At 44.7% G+C, this 21,906-nt stretch overlaps 1 protein-coding gene and 1 pseudogene across 2 annotated transcripts; both read right to left on the bottom strand.

Annotated features, from left to right (window-relative positions):
* Positions 1–3,532: 3,532 nt before the first annotated feature.
* LOC146647381 (uncharacterized) lies at positions 3,533–16,142 on the bottom strand. Its single transcript, XM_085389968.1, has 5 exons — positions 15,867–16,142; positions 13,574–14,174; positions 12,886–13,091; positions 11,913–12,128; positions 3,533–5,692 (listed from the first exon to the last, which is right to left on the bottom strand). The coding sequence occupies exons 1-5, from the start codon at positions 16,015–16,017 to the stop codon at positions 4,230–4,232; spliced, it is 2,637 nt and encodes an 878-aa protein (XP_085246094.1). The 5' UTR covers positions 16,018–16,142; the 3' UTR covers positions 3,533–4,229.
* A 315-nt stretch (positions 16,143–16,457) lies between these two features.
* On the bottom strand, positions 16,458–19,877 carry LOC146647380 (uncharacterized; annotated as a pseudogene). The gene is made up of 3 exons (XR_014908442.1): positions 19,661–19,877; positions 18,656–18,877; positions 16,458–18,225 (listed from the first exon to the last, which is right to left on the bottom strand). The product of XR_014908442.1 is annotated as an uncharacterized LOC146647380 (transcript).
* Between the last annotated feature and the right edge of the window lie 2,029 nt (positions 19,878–21,906).

Here is a 21,906-nt window from a genome sequence, read left to right as displayed (position 1 = left end):
AGAGGAGGAGAGGGGGGGGGAGGGAGGGATGGGGAGATAGAGAGAGGGAGGGAGGGAGGGAGGGAGAGAGAGAGAGGGAGGGAGATAGAGAGAGGGAGGGAGGGAGGGAGGGAGAGAGAGAGAGACGGGGCGGGGGGGGGGGGGGGGGGCTGCGGCAGCGTCAGTGCGTTACAGACACCGCACCGCGTTCAGGGCACGCGCGCGGCGCGCGGGCTCAGTCGTTCCCTTAACGACCAGCAGCGCATCAGTCTGACCGGAGCCCTGACCGTCTACTGCGCATGCTCAGGAAGGGTCAAATTCCTTTGTCCTTGTTATCGTCCCACGTTCAGGATCTTTGGTCCAAACCAGCGACGGACAAACGAAGCTTTGAATCGTAATTAAAAACAGTTCATTGCTATTTTAAACACAGGCCTCTGGTGACACCTGGTGGACAAACATATGAAGAGCAGCTTGAATCTGCCTCAGTGTGACTCTGTTCTCTCTGCCCACTGTTATGTCTATTTTTGTAATAAATCATTTTGATGATTAAACCTTCCTTCGTTAAACGTGTGTCATGGTTCTCCTTTCGCTGGTGACTTCTTGTTACTACTAACACCAGGCTGGGAGTATGTCTGTGCTGTGAGGTCCCTGCTTCCACGTCATTATGCAATTAACCAGCGGACACATATGTTTATATAAAATACACTAAAACTTCTATAACTGTGCATTTCTTTTGTGCATTTTACACCTGGGAGCAGAATTGCTGATGAACTGGTTTTTATTTAGGAACAGGCAGAGCGTCTGGCTCCATGTCTCTGATCACTGATTCACTATCTCTCGCACAGAATCACCAAAACACAGCAAAACCCCACCAATGACTCACTTCCTTACAAACCATTAAATCAGGCACTGAAGCAGCCACGTGCTGAATGTCACTGATCACGTGACTCTGTTCAGATGAACCACGCCTCGGCCATGTTTCTGAAGCAGCGCTTTGATGTTTTTAAACTTCAGCTTCAAACATTTATTTATCAACACGTTCAGTTCCAAATATTAAAAACATTGTTTTTAACACTCAGATTTGTCAGAGTTCAGACCTGAATGGGCTGAAACAAAAGTTTTTCCACAGCAGTCCAGAAAATTCTGAATACCTCAGCTGGAAATCCCAGAAATGATGGATAGTCAGTTTAAATGCTTCCCATCAGGAGAGGACCAGAACATCTGTGCTGGGAGGAAGTGTCTGTGAGGCAGCTCTTTATTTTAAGCCCCTCAGGTGACATGTTCTCTGGATGAGAAGCCTGTGTGTGTGTGTGTGTGTGTGTGTGTGTGTGTGTGTGTGTGTGTGTGGGCTGAGGCCAAACCTGTTTGTGGAACTGTGTCCACATCTGAGAGAAAATCCACCCACGGACTCATCAGGTGTTTGCTCCTCCTTCCACTCCTGGTTTTTCTTGGACTGTCATAACATAGTGCATTATGGGACATAAAGTGGTCGCCATGGTGGCCTGCTGCATTATAAACTGTCACAACCGCACACTTGACCAGAAGGGGACCCCCAGGGAAACGGCGTCAGGTTTTTCCAGTTTCCCATGTGGAAGCAGCAACAGGGACCCGAGATCTCTGAGCTCACGAGGAGGTGGCGTACGGCCTGGGTGGAGCTGTGAGGTGGAGAAGCCTCACCTTCAGAGACATCTTCATAAACACGTTGGTGCGCTCGCAGCACTTTCACGCCGGTGAGGCAGATTAAAATTAGTCTAGAATCTAGTAATCATCCGGGCCGCAGCCCGCCTATTGGTGACCTCAGCTAAAATGCATTTACGACTCCCTGATAGGTCAGCAGGCGATATCCTTCACTTCCATTGGTAGTTATTTGCTTTACTCACCTGAGACTTGAGAGCGGTTTAACTCTGCACTCGTACACCTGCTGCTGCTTCAGTCATGAATTTGACCAACGGTCTGTAGTCGTTGCGTGGCTTCAGATCGCAGCTCTGGGATGACTGATGGATGCCTCATGGTCCTCGCACTTCTCACCTGATGCGCTCCCTTTGGAAACTCTTCATCTGAAAACTGGGTGGTAGCCCGAGACCCGACCATCATCAGCTCTCATCGCTGGATGAGCCACTGCAGGAAGTTTAGCTGGTCTGATGACACCCATATTACCCCCCCCCCCCCCACCACCACCACCACCACACACACACACACACACACACACACACACACACACTCTAAGGAGCAGTGAAAGAAATGTTATCAGGTTTCTTTGACAAAAGAAATTTTATTTCTACAGGTTCATTTACAGCAGTGAGTGAAACAGTGAAAAGACTGTAATCATAAAATAGACGAAAATATAAACTAAGCAAAAGAAAATTCTACTAAAACTGACCAAACTCAGGAAGTGTTTTCATGGAGAAACACTGATGTAAAAAAAAAAAAAGACTCTTTGGAAACATATACTTAAAATAATGAGAAAACTATTGTAATATTAGACACTACACTAATGGTGCGGGAGCTGGAACACTTCCTGTAAATCCAGCCGCATAAAGAAAGAGAAAAGTGACGCATAAACATGCAAACAAAGACAAAGTAAGATGGAACCTCTGCTCAGCTCAAGCCAGTTTTATCAATAGAGCAAGTTCCAGTGTTGGGGAGTAATGGAAGACATTTAAAATACAAAAATGTGAGTAACTGTATTCTGTTACAGTTACCGTTTAAAAAGGTGATAATTACATACGATACATACATATGTTTCATATGTTCGGCTGTCCCCTCTCTAATTTTTAAACGCATTGTCAGAAACCCAAACAAACACACAATAAAGGCTCTGAAGCAAGCGTCCTGTTAATGTTGGTGGCATCAGTTACACAATGGACCTGGAGCCAGCACAACAGAACCAACAGTGCACAGGTAGGAATACATTTATTACTTGGAATTTCCAACAATACTTCATATTTAAAGAAGAAAGGGATGAAATCTGACCGTGCAATGAAAACTGTTTGTCAGCAACCAAGCTGCTCTCAGCGTCAAAAGACTCCAACATAAAGAAACATCTGGAAGTAAGCTCTTTTTTAAAACTAACATTAGCCGACTGCAGCTACCTTGTTTTAGTTGTGGTAGCTACCTGGGTTATGTGCCACTTCAGTATCTTCGATTTTACTACTGCTGTGTGATTTATTACTATTAGAGTGCAGACTGCTAAACTTGGTGGAAAGCATTAACAGCCTGCTAGGTGCAAATAATCATGTGCAGTTCCTAAAGCAGTCTATGAACTAACCTCAGCTAACGCCAGCTAACAATATTAGCTCAGTGGCAAGTAGCCTTCAGTAATAGTAACAAATCACACAGTACATCCATGTAGTTGTAAAAACCATGACAATATATCAAGTAATCTAAAGTATTCAGAACATGTTACTGACATTAAGTAATTTAATGAAATATGTTACAAACTACATTTTGGGGCATGTATTATGTAATCTGTAGTGGAATACATTCTAAAAGTAACCTTCCAACACTGCCAAGTTCACAATAACAGTCATCTCAAAGAGCTTTATGGGTAAGGTTCACATCCCAGAATGAGGTCTGCAGATTTTTGCTTTCAATGATGAAAAAAATTATTAGGATTAAACCACTTTTTATTTTAACTATAAGGGGTGTGTGTGTGTGTGTGTGTGTGTGTGTGTGTATACAGTCAGTAAAAAGACATTTTAAGTTCAATAACTGGCCAATAATGATCTAAGTAATTGTGACTATGATTATCTCTATAACAGTAGCCTTAACTACACTCTTGAAGAGAACCAATCAGACACATGGAGCACTGTGGGGAGGAAGAACTCCCTTCTAACAGGAAGAAACCTCCAACAGGACCAGGCCCAGCGAGGGGTAGCCTGCACAACTGCCATGGGGGGGTGACGAGAAAAAGAAGAGAGATAAGAAAAAGTAAAAGCCTTAACATGTTGTAACATTAACTTCTTTTTCTCATGTTTACATCATGAGAACAGCACAAAAGTGAACAAAACAGGAGACGAAAGGCAGCATTTTTCAAAATATGCAACGTGTTTCTGTAAAAATCAAAACTTACAGACCGGACAAATCTGACAGCCTCACTGTCGGCTCTGAAAGATCAAATCATGATTCATTTGATCCATCGAGTACTTTGTCACATGCAATAAACTACAGAGCTCTGAGATCTGAAAGTTCCTCTGTTAACCTCTTTTATTTTCCTAAGCGTCACTTGAAGATAATCCCACAGAGATGTTTCAGGACGACGATGTCTCGCCTGTGTGAGTTCGCATGTGGCGCCACAAATGACTGCTTTGAACAAAGCTTTTCTCACACATTTGGCAAGAATACCGCTTCTCACCTGTGTGAGATCTCATGTGGGAAGTCAAATGATGCCTTTGACTGAAAGTTTTGTCACATGTTTTACACGAATATGGCTTCTCACCCGTGTGAGTTCTTACGTGTACAGTCAAGTGACCACTGCGACTGAATGTTTTCCCACATATTTCACAGGAATACGGTTTCTCACCTGTATGAACCGAGGTGTGACTTTTAAAGGTCGATAAGACAGAAAATGCTTTCCCACAGATGTTACAAACATACGGTTTTTCACCTGTGTGAGTTCTCATGTGACACTTCAACGTTGACGCGTCAATAAATCTTTTCTCACATACCTCGCAGGGATAAGGTTTCTCACCTGTGTGAATTCTCACGTGGGTGGTTAAGTGCACTTTTCGAATGAAACGCTTCCCACATGTTTCACAAGAATAGGGTTTCTTACCGGTGTGAATTATCATGTGAAATTTGAGCCTTGATGCATTTATAAATGTTTTCCCACACGTGTAACAGGGATAAGGTTTCTCACCTGTGTGCGTTTTCAGGTGGGCATTAAAGTGGCCCCTTCTATTGAAACCTTTCCCGCAGGTTTCACAAGAAAACATCTTCTTACTTGCATGAGTTCTCATGTGGGCATTAAAATTACCAACTCGATTGAAACTTTTCCCACATGTTTCACATGTGTATGGTTTCTCTCCTGTGTGAATTCTCACGTGGTCCACCAAATTGCATCGATGATTAAAACCTTTCCCACACGTTTCACAAGCATAGGGCTTCTTACCCGTGTGGTTTCTCATGTGGGCATTAAAATTACCAACTCTGTTGAAACTTTTCCCGCATGTTTCACATGTGTATGGCTTTTCACCAGTGTGAATTCTCATGTGGTCCACCAAATTACACCTGTGAGCGAAACCTTTCCCACATATTTTGCAACAGTATCTTTTGTCAACTGTCTGAATTCTTTCAAGATATTTCATTGTGTAAATACGATAGTACTTCTTCCCATTCTCAGCGTCAGGAGGGCTCAGAGGAGAGAGCAGAACATTGTTTGGTCCTGCGTCACTGCAGCCATCTTCCTCGTGAACAGGAGTCACCGTAAAGGTATCAGTCTCCTCCTTCAGCACAACCTGCTCTCCGTCCTGACTGGTGCAGGGTTCCTTCCCTTCTTCTTTAATCTGTGAAGATTCTGGGTCCTCTGGACTGGTGCTAACTTCTTCCTCCTCCTCTTTTATCTGTGGAGGTTGGGGGTTCTCCTGACTGGTGCAGAGTTCCTCCTGTTCCTCTTTAATCCGTGGTTGCTGTGGTTCATCCTGGTCCACACCTGAGGGTCTCTCCTGGTCAGTAAGAATCTCCTCCTCTCCATTTTCACGTTGCTGTGGGAGGTCTGGAGGAACAAAGGCAATACGTTACTACACAAATGAAATCTGAAGTGTGCCAAATAATTTGGGCGACACATTTTCAGTCAGAGCAGACCTCAAAGCAGCTAATGGCAGATCAAACGTTAGCTCACTTCCTAACTTCATTACAGAGCATAAACCATCAGAGAGGAGTGTTTTATCTCGCTGATCTTTTGGAGAGAAAAAGGCTGAAGCAGCATGAGTGTTACACTGCCATAAATTCAACGTGCAGTTAGTCATCACTATTGCTTACAGGCAAACACTCTGTCACTTTACTCATAGATACCCGTTTGTTTCCTGTCATTTTTGTCCATAGGACAAACAACAATGTATTTTAAGCATCAGTAAGCGAAACCTTTGTGGTGGTGAGAATAAGGAACGGCGGGACCACGGAATATCATTTTGAGCCATTTTTATTCACACTCACCACAACAACAACCACACACACCTGAGTCCCCGTGTTTTAACCCGGCGGGCGTGATTACGGGTGCCGTGCAGGTGCGTCTGCCCTCCCTGCACGGCACCGCAGACCACGTCCCACCACACCTTATTTTACCAAACTGTGCAACAATGTTTTTATCAGAAATCTGGTGAGTTTTCTTCGGTGGAAGGCCAAAACCAGCATTTCTGAAGTTCTCCCTTACAGTGAGACGTCCTCTCTAATAAAACCATCATCTCACAGTGACATATCAATTCCAGATCCGAATCTCCAAGTTAATTAATTGTGCTGATGCAACAGCTCACTTCTAAATTTTGAAGCAAAACGCCTCGCAGCCTGTTATATTATTGTGTGAGGCTTGATGGGGAATAGTGTGCTATGACTTTCGGTGGTGATTCGTCACATGATTTTCACAAAATCCAAAAAACAGAATTTTTCCCGATTCATTTGAATTTGAGAGTGTCTGAAAAAAACGGGCACCAATTTTTATCTAGAATTTGACTTTTCAAGGAATTTTGTTGCCACTGGATGATGTCATCACCTGCTCTAAAAACTGAGTCTGGAGAACAAAGTGGAAGAAATGTCTTTCTCTTTATTTCACGCCCAAAACTTTTGCCCTACACGGACCATATGTGCAGGTCCTTCTCAAAAAATTAGCATATTGTGATAAAGTTCATTATTTTTTGTAATGTACTGATAAACATTAGACTTTCATATATTTTAGATTCATTACACACAACTGAAGTAGTTCAAGCCTTTCATCATTTTAATATTGATGATTCTGGTATACAGCTCATGAAAACCCAAAATTCCTATCTCAAAAAATGAGCATATCATGAAAAGGTTCTCTAAACGAGCTATTAACCTAATCACCTGAATCAACAAACAAACTCTAAACACCTGCAAAAGATCCCTGAGGCTTTTAAAAACTCCCAGCCTGGTTCATTACTCAAAACCGCAATCATGGGTAAGACTGCCGACCTGACTGCTGTCCAGAAGGCCATCATTGACACCCTCAAGCAAGAGGGTAAGACACAGAAAGAAATTGCTGTTCCTAGAGTGCTGTATCAAGGCACCTCAGTGGGAAGTCTGTGGGAAGGAAAAAGTGTGGCAGAAAAGGCTGCACAACGAGAAGAGGTGACCCTGAGGAAGATTGTGGAGAAGGACCGATTCCAGACCTTGGGGGACCTGCGGAAGCAGTGGACTGAGTCTGGAGTAGAAACATCCAGAGCCACCGTGTACAGGCGTGTGCAGGAAATGGGCTACAGGTGCCGCATTTGAACCAGAAACAGCGGCAGAAGCGCCTGACCTGGGCTACAGAGAAGCAGCGCTGGACTGTTGCTCAGTGGTCCAAAGTACTGTTTCGAATGGAAGCAACTTTTGCATGTCATTCGGAAATCAAGGTGCCAGAGTCTGGAGGAAGACTGGAGAGAGGGAAATGCCAAAATGCCTGAAGTCCAGTGTCAAGTACCCACAGTCAGTGATGGTCTGGGTGCCATGTCAGCTGCTGGTGTTGGTCCACTGTGTTTTATCAAGGGCAGGGTCAATGCAGCTATCAGGAGATTTTGGAGCACTTCATGCTTCCATCTGCTGAAAAGCTTTATAGAGATGAAGATTTCATTTTTCAGCACGACCTGGCACCTGCTCACAGTGCCAAAACCACTGGTAACTGGTTTACTGACCATGGTATTACTGTGCTCAATTGGCCTGCCAGCTCTCCTGACCTGAACCCCATAGAGAATCTGTGGGATATTGTGAAGAGAAAGTTGAGAGACGCAAGTCCCAACACTCTGGATGAGCTTAAGGCCGCTATCGAAGCATCCTGGGCCTCCATAACACCTCAGCAGTGCCACAGGCTGATTGCCTCCATGCCACGCCGCATTGAAGCAGTCATCTCTGCAAAAGGATTCCCGACCAAGTATTGAGTGTATAACTGAACATAATTATTTGAAGGTTGACTCTTTTTGTATTAAAAACACTTTTCTTTTATTGGTCGGGTGAAATATGCTAATTTTTTGAGATAGGACTTTTGGGTTTTCATGAGCTGCATGCCAAAACCATCAATATTAAAACAATGAAAGGCTTGAACTACTTCAGTTGTGTGTAATGAATCTAAAATATATGAAAGTCTAATGTTTATCAGTACATTACAGAAAATAAGGAACTTTATCACAATATGCTAATTTTTTGAGAAGGACCTGTACATCACAGGATAGCCACTGTATTCCTCTTTCAAGTCATTCTCATTGAGATGGGAAGTTGCTGCTGCTCACAGTGAAAATATTTTTCCAATAAAATTTGTTGCAGAGCCACATTTCTGTTTGCCAGGCTCATTCTAGGTCTGACGCTGAGGTACAGCTGTGTGTGTCTTATGTTCTAGGTTTAGTCATATAACTCATATCAATATCAGCACCTTTGATGTTTTTAAGTAGCTTCATATAAAGAGACTTTGTGTTAATTACAGATGTTCAGAGGATCCGTTTGCCATCAACCAAGACAGGAAACTTCTTAGGAAAATTAAAATTGAACTTGCTTATTATTTAAATGATTATTTATGTTTTGTTTGTTTTTATAAATAATGAATAAATACGAATTTTTGCCTGGGGGCCCAACAGACTCTACAATCACCACTGGAGGTTTTTGGTTTTAAATAACTACTCTCGCCACAAGGGGGCAGTAATGCAAAATTCCTTTTACTTTTAAAGCCCTTCAGGCCCTCAGAATAACAAATATTAACCTGGAAATTAGCATTTTAATACCTGGGGGAATTTTTCCTGTCACTGCTTACAGATCTCTACTGAAACTCAAACACCTATTACTGGTTCCACCTATTTCCTGACCAGGCTCCGGATCACGGGGGCCTCCCTCTTCCCAGCCAGCTTCTCCAACTCATTCCAAGCCATCTGAGACGTAATCTCTCCAGTGTGCCCCAAGTCTGCCCTGGAGGCTTCTCCTGGTAGGACATGCCTGGAACACCTCACCCAGGAGCCATCCTGGCCAGATGCCCGAATATCTCAACTTGCTCCTTGAGGAGCTCGGAGACGCTCCTGAATAACCAAGCTCCTCACCCTCCCTCTGACGCAGAGTCCAGACACCGTTTGGACGACGCTCGTTTTCTCCGCCTTCATCTGTGATCTCACTCACTCAGTTTCTGCCCACAGCTCATGAATATCAAACAATAAGAGATGTACCAAGCTGTGGTCTACACTCACTCATTAACACTAATCTCTAATCAGCCAATGACATGGCAGCAGCTCAGTGTATTTATGCATGTAGAGATGGTGACGACAATCAGCCGGGGGTCAAACTGAGCATCAGAAAATTGAGGAAGAAAAGTGATTTAAGAAACTTTTAGTGTCCTATTTCAGAAACTGCTGATTGGCTGGTTTTCCCACACAGACATCTCAGAGTTTACAAAGAAGTAGGGCAGGGCGATATGACCAAAAATACTTACAACGATGTACATTTGAAAATTTGCGATAACGATATAACGGACGATATAATTGATGCGAGACAAAATACTGTACAACTCCACAACTTTACTAGTGCAAAAAAACCCCATGAATGTATTTTCACGTAAACAAGCAGCTGTTTTTATGTGTATATATAACATTTTAACAGCGCAAATGCAAATTCCTTGCTGACAGTTTAACCAAAAGGCAAATGGGCTGACATATGCTGAGCATAACCATGTATAATAACCACCAAAGGTAAAAAGAGGAGCTTTGAAACATGGAACTGCAGTAAAAAACAGTCAGATACGTCTAACTTGACTCAACTCATTCTTCACTTTTGTACCATTGACTCATAATGCTGAATTCTCTCACAGCTGCTCTGTTCCCATGTTCTACTGCATGACCGATAGCCTTGAGTTTAAAATCCGCTTCATGCGCACGTCTCTTAACAGCTGCCATTTTGGGTCCTTATACACAAACAATACGGTAACGTCATGTTGAAGCACGGTACGCATCACTCCGCGAGGCTCAGCCTACGATAGCCGTAATGCTCCGACAGTCCATCAAGCGGTGCAGCTTCGCAGCTTAGCAAAGTCGTACTGAAACATTTTTTGACAGACTTTTGAGTGCCGGACGAAAGCTAAACCAGCTCCACCACTGAAGTTGCAGCATTTTTACAAACCAGTTCTGGTTCATCCGTTTCATTCAGCGATCTGCTTTCACTCTTCTCATTCTCCGTCACCGCCATGCTTTTTCTGCCATGTGTTTATGAAAACACTGCACATGCGCCTTTTCCTCATATTCTATCACAATATTTCATTTTCTTATCATTGCCTAACATTATACCGGTGTTACCGTGAATGGTATGATACGGCCCAGCCCTACAAAGGAGGTCTGAAAAAGAGAAACTATCCGGAGAGCAGCAGTTCTCTGAGAGGAAGTACCTTCTTTGTGTCAGAGGAGAACGGCAGAACTCTGAGACAGGACGACAGCAGTAACTAAAATCGCTGCTCGTCACATCCAAAGTGATCAGAAGAGCATCTCTGAATGGGCGGCATGCTAAAGCCTGAAGCAGAAGACCACAGCGGGTACCACCGCTGTCAGAACGGACAAGACACCGAGGCTACAGTTTTCAGTCTCACTAAAACTAAAACACAAGAAGGAAAAACGTTTCCGGGTATGATCAGTCTCGAGGTCAGAGCAACCATGGAAACATGGATCCATCCTGCCGGCATCGGCAGCTCAGCCTGCCGCTGGTGTAACGCTGCTGGGAAATCGTCTCAGGTGACTATTACTGTTCTGCATCTCTGTGTCAGTGAGAGGACGAATAGAAACATTCGCTGACACGAATCAGGAGCAAACATGTGACCTCAAATCGCTTTCTGACTTTAAAGCCACAATTTTAGACAAGTGGAGGCTCCACCAGCTGTTCAGATACCACATCACCGTCATCTTCCATTAGTACCATTCTCACACTGCTTTAATACAAACATGTGATGGCACAGACATGATGCAGCACCGATATCGATCCATGAAACGCAGATAAGGAAACAGAATGATTCCTTTGACTTTTGATTGGCCAACAGTAAATACTTTAACTGGTAGTTTATTAGTTTTATATTTTAAGTAACACATTTCAGGTTCAGGCAGGGAGGAGTGCAGCGTGCTGTCAGCATACTTATCAGAATAAAACAGCAGCATGTTCTAATCTGGTTTATCTTGTTCGACGTGGAAGATGGTTTTCTCCTCTGTAACAGTCACTGCATTACACTGATATGATATCAGAGCGACAATGAGCGAGAACAGCGTCACACAGTTTGGATATAATAGTAACAGGAACAAGTACAACAAAATGTTGTTTTTGCTCAACTTTAATGTGTGACATCATCCAGCTTTTAGATTCTTAAAGAGCCGGATGTGCCTCGTGTCTGAGACGCTGTTACACCAGGACAGGTCTGGTTTCTACTGACCTCCCAACCTGCTGTCAGACTCGCGACATCCTTCACGAGCTCCGTGTTCAGAGATTTACCCTCAAACTGAAGAATCGAGCTCAGTGAAGCCGTTTACATTTCACAGCTTCGTGGACCCTTAAAGTAAACCACTGACAGCAGGCAAACTTACATCAGTACAGCCAACGCATAGCCCAGAGGCGCAGGTTTGACACCAAAGGGGGGCGAAAGCTGAGGATGACGCCGGAAGTGACCCCGTGACTCTCGGCCATGTTGGCTCAGGCTGTCCGCGCGGACACCCGCGTGCAAGACCGCTGTGGCACAACTCCTCGCTAGCTTTTCGGCACGTGCAGGTTTTACACACCTGTGAGGAGCAGCTTCCGCTGCAGCCGCCGGTGACGGTCGAGCTCCTCCTCGTACTGCACGAAGGTTTTCTCCACCTCGCTGAAGATTTCCTCCGCGGCTGCCGTCAGCCTCCGCTGGATAAAGTCCTTCAGATACTCAAGAGTACACATGACTACTGCAGTAACCCGAGTACTGAGCGGGGGAATACTACACCGTGCTCCGGCTCGGTCCGCGCCTCAGGAGAGCCGCTGCTGCAAACCTGCTTCTTCTACGCATGCGCCGAAAGGGTTCTTCCTCTCCCGGAGTTTCACAATAAAAGCCCTGTACAGACGAAAAGCAACTTAGTGAAATGTCACAGAGACACAGAAGAAAATCGAAAAAAGGAAAAATGAGGATTTCTGCACAAAATAATAATAAATAAAGAACCATATTTTCATGTTTGTTCTTGTGTATTTCTTTTATTTGTAGGTCACCACAAGAAAGAGGAAGGATGTACCCGACTGGAGTCTCAACACACATTAAATACATAAAAGTTTAATATAAGTGTAGTGTCCATTTGAACTCCTTACAGTTCTCATGTTATTTATATTTAAAAGGAGCGCACCCAGGACACAAGAGTCAAACCACTTTGTTCACTCCTTTATTTTCCACACAAACCTTCACAATAAATTTCATGAAATAATCACAAATAAATTATTCTCAAATATCAAAATTCAGAATATGTATTAAAGTATGTCACCTCAGTAAAAATGTGACTGTAAAGGACACTTACAGGAGTATAAAGTTACAGATGTGTAAAGTTGTCTGGAGCTCGCTCTTCTTCACAGCGTCGTGTCACTCGTTCCACTTCCACCACAGCTCTTCTGCTGGGTTCAGCTGTGGACTCGGCCTGTGCCGTCGCAGACCTGAGTTGTGCTGCGTGCTCTTTCTATAGAGAGGAGGCTTTCTCCTGCAATTGTGATGTCATGAACTTTAACCTTTGACATGCTAACTGAAGCCTGTAGAGACTGAGATGGAGCTTTTGTTCCAGTTTCTCTGAGAGCTGGATGGATTGAATCTGCTGGGATTCTCCAGCAGAGAAGGACTGGGTGAGAGAGGGAGGTCGGGGTGAGAGAGGGAGGTCGACGTGAGAGAGGGAGGTCGGGGTGAGAGAGGGAGGTCTGGGTGAGAGAGGGAGGTCTGGGGGAGAGGTGGGCTCCTTTAGGTTAAGGGAAGAGAAACTTGAGCTTTTTAAAAACACCTCAGTGTTTCTGCTGGATTCTAATGTTGTTATTTACACACAGACCAAGAAAACGTCCAAACACATGAGCCGCTCGCACTGCTCAGTCTTTACACTCATTTATTTCCCAGAACACTAACTCTAACTCAGTGACAGATGTCGGTGATCCCGCTCGGAGAACTAAAGAGAAACAAACAGGCTAAAAGACGGGGCTCACACCGAGCCACCGAGACTTCATGAAAACATGAAAGATTCACGTTTTTCTGCCTTGAACTGTTGGTGCTGTTTCCCTCAGACTGAAAACAGATAGTAACAGACTCGTTTCACACGAGGCTGCTGCTGCAGCGCGGTCCAGTCGATGTGTCCACACGTTTTCTGCCCATCGGTGCTTCAGGACGACCACGTCTCAGCTGCGTGGTGTAGCTGCCACAGTCACGGCCTCTCAGCTGCGTGGTTCTCACGTGGATTTTAAGGACATGCTGTAACTTTTCTTCCACATATTGCAGCTCTGTGCAAAATGTGCTTTGTGCCTTTTAAGTGATGAGAACTCAGAGAACCTGGTCCCACAGCTCTTGCAAACATAAGGCTTCTCCCCTGTGTGAGACCTCATGTGGCGTAACAGATTACTGCCTCGATTGAAAGACTTCCCGCACGTTTCGCAGGAATAGGGCTTCTCACTCGTGTGGATTTTTGTGTGGGATAATAAATTACTGCGCCGATTGAAAGACTTGCCGCACGTTGGGCAACAAAACTGCTTCCTTCCTTCCTCACTTTCCTCATATGTGGCAGTCACCATGAAGGCATCAGGCCCCCGAGAGAAGAGCTGCTCCATGTCTGGTTCACTGTGCTCTCCTTCCTCAGCAACAGTCACCATGAAGGTATCCGTCTCCTCCTTCAGTCCCAGCTGCTCTCCCTCCTGACTGCTGCACAGTTCCTCCTCTTCCTCTTTAATCTGTGGAGCTTCTGGTTCCTCCTGCTCCACACTGGAGCTCCTCTCCTGGTTCCAGAGCTGCTGCTCAGGGAGAACCTCCTCCTCCTTACCTACAGGCTGCTGTGGGACATCTAAACAAAGTTGCACAAGAAATAAGTTAACAGTATGATGATAGTAAAACCCACAGAGATCCTGGTGAGGGTTAGTGAACTCTGTGGTTCACTCACACACACAAAGGTCAGGAGCATCAGATTTAACATCCAGTTTTTAAATATGAGACATAAAAAAAGAAAGAATGGCTTCAAGAGGTTCATAACTAAAAACAAAGATTTCCTGTTGGGGAGAAGTTTCAGCTTTATAGGTGTATAACAAATCCAGCCATCCATTAAGTTCCTCTGACTCATCCAAGCCTGGGTCAGAGGGGTCTCAGCAGACGTGCCCTCCCTGCAGAAGGTGAGGAGGAAACAAAGGCTGATGATCTGACAGCTCTGTCTCCCAGCAGGCCGTGGACAGAGTTTCATTCCTGCTTATTGGATTCTACAACTAACTTCTCATAACTGGAGGAGTCGGTTTTGTTGTGTGGAGGCAAAAACAAAGTGATGTTATGTGGTGTGTATATTATGTTAGAAATATGTTCGTTATCATTATGACTGCAGATTATATCAACAAGGACGCTGATTGAATATTGACCGATAACTGTGGCGAAGGGGCGGGACATGCGCACTTCTTCCCACTCCTTTCCTTGTATGTTATTTTGTAAAGCTGTTTGTTTGTCTTTGCTAAATGAACTTCGGTATATTGTTTACATGTTTGGAATAAAGCGGATCCAGCCAACCACCGATCGGCTCCAGAGCTCGTGCATCAGCCAGGTGTGTTCAGGTGAGCTGATGCGCAGCCTCCCTGTTGTTGCTGAGCTCAGCTCATCAGACAGTTTCTGGCACCCGTGCAGCACATTCATGGGTGGAGCAGGTCAGTGGCTGTATCCCAATCCAGGGTCTGCAGCCTTAAAGGCCGCATTTTAAGGCCGATTACGTCACAGCGGCGCGCCGAAGGCTGTCCCAATTCAAAGGCTGCTCGAAATGCGGCCCTCAAATGCGTCCTTCATTTCCCTGAATTTTAAGGATGTGGCGGTGTAGACTTCGTGGCCCAACATATCCCAGAATGCATAGCGCGGCGGTGGGGGTGGATAATTTTGCCGAAAAAAAAGAAGAGTAAACTTTAAGTAGTGAATATTATGTCACTTATTTATGTGCAAATATTTAATAACGAAGAACATTAAACATTGCTGTTGGCCACATGTCGGCAAAGTCATGTGACATCAGTGACGTTTGTACTAACTTGGTTTTAAAGCCTTTACTTTGAAATATACGCCGTCCAATAGCTGAGCTTCATCTCACAGAGAATGATCAAAGATCATGTAGAAACAAACAAATGAACAAAAGATTTTCTCCTTCATTTCTGTCAAACACAGCTGTATGAAACGTTTCCAGCTGTTAGTATCATGGTTGCTAGGCAACCTGGGCAGCGCAACGGAGGCTAGACCGTCCCACTTCACAAGCCTCGCACTTCCGGCCTTAGCGGCCTTTGAGCACGCGGCCCTTGAGGATCGTTGAGGCTGCAGACCCTGAATTGGGACACAGCCAGTGAGTCACGGGTACACAGCTGTGCTGCACACATTCCAAGTTTTACCACAGTTTACGTTCACTGCCGCCATCTTGGATGTGGGCTCGTGGGCTACGTTTCATAATAAAATTCCGACTCCCAGTTTGACCTCGAACGCAGCACCGCTGGCTGGATTTCCGGCACGTGCAGGTTTTACACACCTGTGAGGAGCAGCTTCCGCTGCAGCCGCCGGTGACGGTCGAGCTCCTCCTCGTACTGCACGAAGGTTTTCTCCACCTCGCTGAAGATTTCCTCCGCGGCTGCCGTCAGCCTCCGCTGGATAAAGTCCTTCAGATACTCAAGAGTACACATGACTACTGCAGTAACCCGAGTACTGAGCGGGGGAATACTACACCGTGCTCCGGCTCGGTCCGCGCCTCAGGAGAGCCGCTGCTGCAAACCTGCTTCTTCTACGCATGCGCCCAAAGGGCTTATTCGTGTTCCAGAGTTTCATAATAAAAGCCCTGTACAGACGAAAAGCAAATGTAAAATGTCTAAAATGGAGAGATTTGTGGCAGGTTGCAGGATTAAGATGAAAAACTTGCTTCATGAGTCAGAATCATCCAAAGTTTTAAAGCTAAACCAAATAAACCCGCAGAAGAAATCATTTTTGTTTTTTTAAAAGCTTTACACTTCACACTTTACTCATCAGATAAGCTTTGTTTTTATAAAGTACATCCATCCACGAAGCAAAGAAATTATTTGAAAAATGCATTATTGCACAAAGTAGCAGTAAAAACAACAAAGACACATTTTCATATTTGTTCTTTATTCTCTTCATCTGTAGGGTACCATGCTGAAAAACACCTGATATTTATACACCTGATGAAAATGCGTTTAATCTTTCTGCCGTCTGGTTTAAACCCTGTGTGGTCTGGAGCTGTCGAGTCCAATAACACAGCATCCGCCCCATGATTCAGCTGAGAACACTTGCATATCCGCTCCACGGACGAGCAGGTGGATAGAGAGAGAGAGGTCTGTAAGTGGGAGAAAACTGATGGGCTACAAATGAGCTCGTGGCACAGCCACACTAAAGTTCAGGAGCACGTGAGCCACAGCGACGAATGTAAGGGTGAAAAGGTTCGTCGGACTCTGGAAGGAAAGAGAACTTATAGAAGCTGCTTGTTGAAAACTTCAGACTCCCAGTGGCTTCCCCTCCACTTCCCCACTGTTGTGACAAAATTCCACAGAGGCTGTTGTGGAAATTGACATTACCACAGGAAGCACATACAGGTACACAGACTGAATAACCAAGATTTTCTCAAAACATATCTTTAGACTCAAAAACACACGCCCACTCCCACTGCTAGTGCCACTCGATTAATTCAGTGGCGGATGTCATGGTGCACAGCAAGAGGACGTCTCCGCTGCGTGGTGCAGTAACGCTGATACAGTCACGGCCTCTCAGCTGTGTGGTTTCTCAGGAGGATTTTAAAGAAGCTTTTCTTCCACATTCAGCAGCTCCTCCTCTGTGCCTTTTAAGTGACGATGAGTCAGCGAACCTGGTCCCACAGCTCTTACAAACATAAGGCTTCTCCCCTGTGTGAGACCTCATGTGGCGTAACAGATTACTGCCTCGATTGAAAGACTTCCCGCACGTTTCGCAGGAATAGGGCTTCTCACTCGTGTGGATTTTTGTGTGGGATAATAAATTACTGCGCCGATTGAAAGACTTGCCACACGTTGGGCAACAAAACGGTTTCTCACCTCTGTGAATTCTGCTGTGGACGTACAAATCAGTTCTTCGATTAAAACCTTTCCCACATGTTTGGCAAGAATACGGCTTTTCATCTGCGTGGATAAACATGTGCATGTTAAACGTTGACAATTTAAAAAATCTCTTCCCACAGATGTTGCACAGATAGGGCTTCTCGCCGGTGTGCACTCTCGTGTGGACCAGCAAAATGGACTTTTGAGCAAAACCTTTCCCACACGTTTTGCAGGAATAGGGCTTCTGGCACGTGTGGACCGCGGCGTGCCGGGTAAGGGTCGATGAGGTCAAGCATCTTTTCCCACAGGTGTTACAAACATAGGGCTTATCACCTGTGTGTGTTCTCATGTGCACAGTCAGAGCATCCTTCTGAGAAAAACCTTTCCCACACATCTCACAGGGATACGGCTTCTCGCCTGTGTGGATTCTCTGATGTCTTTGCATCCGGGATCTGTACTTGAAGCCTTTTCCACAAACGTCACATGTTACAGATTTGCTGGCCGTGTCAGAGCGACGCTGGCTCGGAGCGTCGTCTGCACCGAGACGTCTGCGATTTCTCATTTTTGGCTTTAAACCGAAACTCACAGTTAATCCTGAGTCAGCATTCTTGCTTCCTTTCTCACTTTCTTCCACCATGAAGGTCTCAGTCTCCTGGCTCACCTCCTGACAGAACTCCTCCTGTTCCTCTTTAATCTGTGGAGCTTCTGGTTCCTCCTGGTCCACACTGGAGCTCCTCTCCTGGTTCCAGAGCTGCTGCTCAGTGAGAACCTCCTCCTCCTCCTCCTCACAGACATGCTGCTGTGGGACGTCTAAACAAAAGTGCACAAGAAATAAGTTATTATTTCCACTTTTGCATAGAAGAAATAAAAATGACCGATTAGTGAAGCTGAGAAGGAGATGAAGGTAAACTAATATTCTGTTGGTATGTTTGCATTTAGTCCTATTAAGTCTGGTACAAACACCGGGGGATAAATTAGGCTCAGAACATTAATGGGATGACTTGTGCCCGGTGGCTCCACTGACAGAGATCACAGGTTTGAGACCAGGAGGAGACACAGGCCTGTCTGTGCTTCCCAATGATCCCAAGCCTGGATAAATGTGCGGGCAGCATCAGGAGGAACAGCTGGTAACATGTCACTGAATGAAAACGTGGACTCTTCTGCTGAAACTAGATCCTGACTCAGATCCACAGGAGTCACACTCGGCTGTGGTTCACTGAAATGGTTTCATGCTACACACCTGTCCTTTGTGTCTTCATCTGTGGGCTGCAGGTGACGTCCTCGTGTTCCTGCTGAGGACTGCTCTCGTTCCAGATGATGACGTCTACACTCTCCTCCTTCACTACCAGCTGCTCTCCCTCCTGTTCCTCTTTAATCTGTGGAGGTTCTGGATCCTCTTGGCCACAGAGCTGCTGCTCGGGGAGAACCTCCTCCTCCCTGCTGACATGTTGCTGTGGGTCGTCTGCACATGTTTAAAGCACAAGGCAAGCAAAGGTCGAGTGCTTTATTGAAAACACCACATTAAAACATACGACTACTGCTGATTATTTTTATGTGGCCAAAGCTTCAGAGATCCATGAAGAAACCGTGGATCCGACTTGACTCTTTAAACGTGAACATTTAAAATGTGAACATTTAAAATAAGCTGACAAAGAAATGCTCATTTTTTCTCACTTTAAACGATTTGTTTTCTGTTCTTTTGTGAATACAGTCCAGATTTATGAGATCAGCGCATCACTGGATTCATTTTCATGTGTCTGTATTTCACACAGCATCCAGTCTCTACTGCAACTACCAGGACGGACACGTGACAGAAACACCGGAAGTACTGAATGAACATTAAAAGTAAAAAACGTTCTCATGAAATCAGAGAAAAAATGTGCGCGTGCCCTGTCCACCGTGACCTCCCCACAGGCTGATTCTGTTCACCGGGACAAACTTCTCATCATCATCAGGTGACTTCCTCAGTCTCAGCTGACTGCAGGTTTCCAAACAAACAGCACGTGTGCACGATGACTGAAACCGTGACGTCACTTTATGATCACTAATATGCAAATTATCACGACCATCGATCAACAACCACTGATCAAAAACGTGACGTCAGTAATCTGTTAACGCCGTTTGCGTTCGCTGCTGTGTAGCGTGACGCGTTTCTTCTGCTGGTTCTTTTACCCTCAGTGTTTCTGTCACGAAGCCCGTGGAAATGATTCTAGCTTTCCCACAGAGCTCCACGTCACAGACTCACCTGTCCTGTGCAGCTTGATTTGGGGTTTCCAGGTGATATCCAGCAGTCTGCGCTGACGGTCGATCTCTTCCTCGTACTGGACGATCGTTTTTTCAAACTCCAAGAATATTTGTTCAGCAGCAGCAGTTAGTCGCTCGTTGATGAACTCTCTCAGATACTGAACTGAAGGCATCGTTGCTGCCGCGGCTCACACACTCAGCTCACACAACAACAACAGTTTTCATTGATTACTTCCGCCGAATTTCTTCTTCGTCTGATGAATTTCCAGCAGCTTGCGGACTGTGAAATGTTGTGCTGCCCTCTACAGACAGGAGTCTGTTGGACAGCCGGACTCGATCACACCCGATCTGCGATCTGCTTAGACGTTTGAGACTGAAGATTAAAATAAATAATAAGTAAAAATGAAGAAATTCAAAGAAAACTTTCACCAGTTTACAACAAAACAAACTAAGAAGCAAGAAAAATTAACAAAAAAGGGCAAGAAGCACAACAACAAACTGCAAAAACAAACAAAATAACAACAATAACAATAATAATAATACATTTTAATTTAAAAATGACCACTAATGGTACATTTCTGGTAGTTTAACAGTATAAAGGTTTTGGAGAAAATTGCAAAATAACAAGAAGGCAAATTTTAAATATTTGGAAAAATTATGAGAAAATGTTTGTACATGTACAAGAAAAATGGCGTCGAGTGGGCATATTTAGGAAAAACCCCCAAAAAACAAAACGTTTTCCAAATTTGTTTCTAATTTTAATGTTGAGTTTGTTGATTTTTACACTGTTCTGTTTCCATGATTATCTCAGTGTTTTTGGTTCTGTGTGTGTGTAAATGGTAAATGGACTGATTCTTATATAGAGCTTTTCTACTCTCCCGGCGTGCTCAGAGTGCTGTTACAACATGGCACATTCACCCAATCACACCCATTCTCACAAGCACTGACTCTAAACTGAGTGTTTTTCTAACGACGTTCGCACACATTCACACTCTGATGGATGCACCAGAGAGCAACTTGGGGTTAGTATCTTGCCCAAGGATACTTGGCATGCAGACACACACACACTTTCTTGTGCAGCCTGCATTATCTGAATGTAACCGTGCTTCTTCTTTTAGTGGTTGTGAGCTTCAGCTGCTTCAGGTCTGCCTGGTTGTTGGTTCAGGTCTTTGTCTTTGTGCTGCTGATCGTCCTCCTTCTGTCTCGGGCTGTTTTTATGTCTCGGTCGCTCTGCGTTCATGTTAGGTTTAGTCTCCTCTGATTATTTCCTGTTTGACTTTGAAGTTTGATTTTCTTTCATGCAGTGTGCTGGTTTGACTTCCTGCCCTGTGATTTTCCTGATTGTTTCCACCTGTAGTTTAATAAGCTGTGTTTGAACAGCTCAGTCTTCAGTTGGCCTCTGTGCTGCCAGTTAAGCTCCACGTGTGGTGCTCATGTTTTAGATGATCATGTCTGCAGTTATAAAATGTCTGCAATATAAACACACATTTCAATTATAAAGGGCAGTTTGTTTGAACAGGAGATTTATGTGACTGCAGCTGAAGAATAAGGAAAACCTTGTGAAGCTTTAACAGGTATTTTTACTGGACTCAGGCAGCTGAGGCCCTTTTGAGGTCAACTTTAAGCCCTTTGAATAAGCAGATGTGCTCTGGAATGAACTTAATGTGAATTAATTTGCTTTCATGTCATGTTGTTCACAAACAAATCATTTGAGGTCATGTGATACATGCGATCTGTAACTGGACAGTAAGTAAAATGTTGCAGATTAGACTCTGAAGTCTGCACCGTGGGGATGTTTTACCTTTACTGTAACTGACTTTACTTCTGTATCTGTGCTCGTTTCTTCCCCCTGCAGTGAAATAATCAAAGACATCGAAAACTGTGGGAAGAAATGATCCTGTGATCATCTCCCTTTGTTCTGCTTCCTGCTGATTAGTAAACAAAAGCTTCTTGGAAACACACAGATGAAACTCCTCCTCATGGTTACTGCAGTGTTGCTGTTAAACTCTGATGGTTCTGGGTTTGTTGTGCTTCTCGTTGCCGTCCTGGGTCCCTCTTCCTGTTTTATTTGAGCGATTGCTTCTCCTCACATGCCTGCCCTGTCTTCCCTTCCCCTCTTTGTCTTCCCTCCTGTGTGATTGCCGCCCCGCCTTGATTGTCTGCAGCTGTGCTCGGTTCCCAGCTGCGTCTCGTTGTGTAATCGGTCCCGTGTGGTCTCGTCTTTCCCTTTGTGGAGAGATGTTTTTG

This window comes from Rhamphochromis longiceps, linkage group LG18, assembly GCF_057381845.1.
Source record: "Rhamphochromis longiceps isolate RC_006_pf linkage group LG18, R_longiceps_female_GT1.1, whole genome shotgun sequence".
NCBI lineage: Eukaryota > Metazoa > Chordata > Actinopteri > Cichliformes > Cichlidae > Rhamphochromis > Rhamphochromis longiceps.
Note: the sequence above shows the minus strand (reverse complement) of the source record. Positions and strands in the feature narration are given on the sequence as shown.

Coding starts and splice junctions, on each gene's coding strand:
- LOC146647381 (XM_085389968.1), bottom strand. CDS start 16,017: ATGTGTACTCTTGAGTATCTGAAGGACTTTATCCAGCGGAGGCTGACG. Junction 13,092..13,573: donor AGCATGTCCTTAAAATCCAC/GTGAGAACCACG, acceptor CTTAACCTAAAG/GAGCCCACCTCTCCCCCAGA. Junction 5,693..11,912: donor GCGGAAGCTGCTCCTCACAG/GTGTGTAAAACC, acceptor TTGTTCCTCCAG/ACCTCCCACAGCAACGTGAA.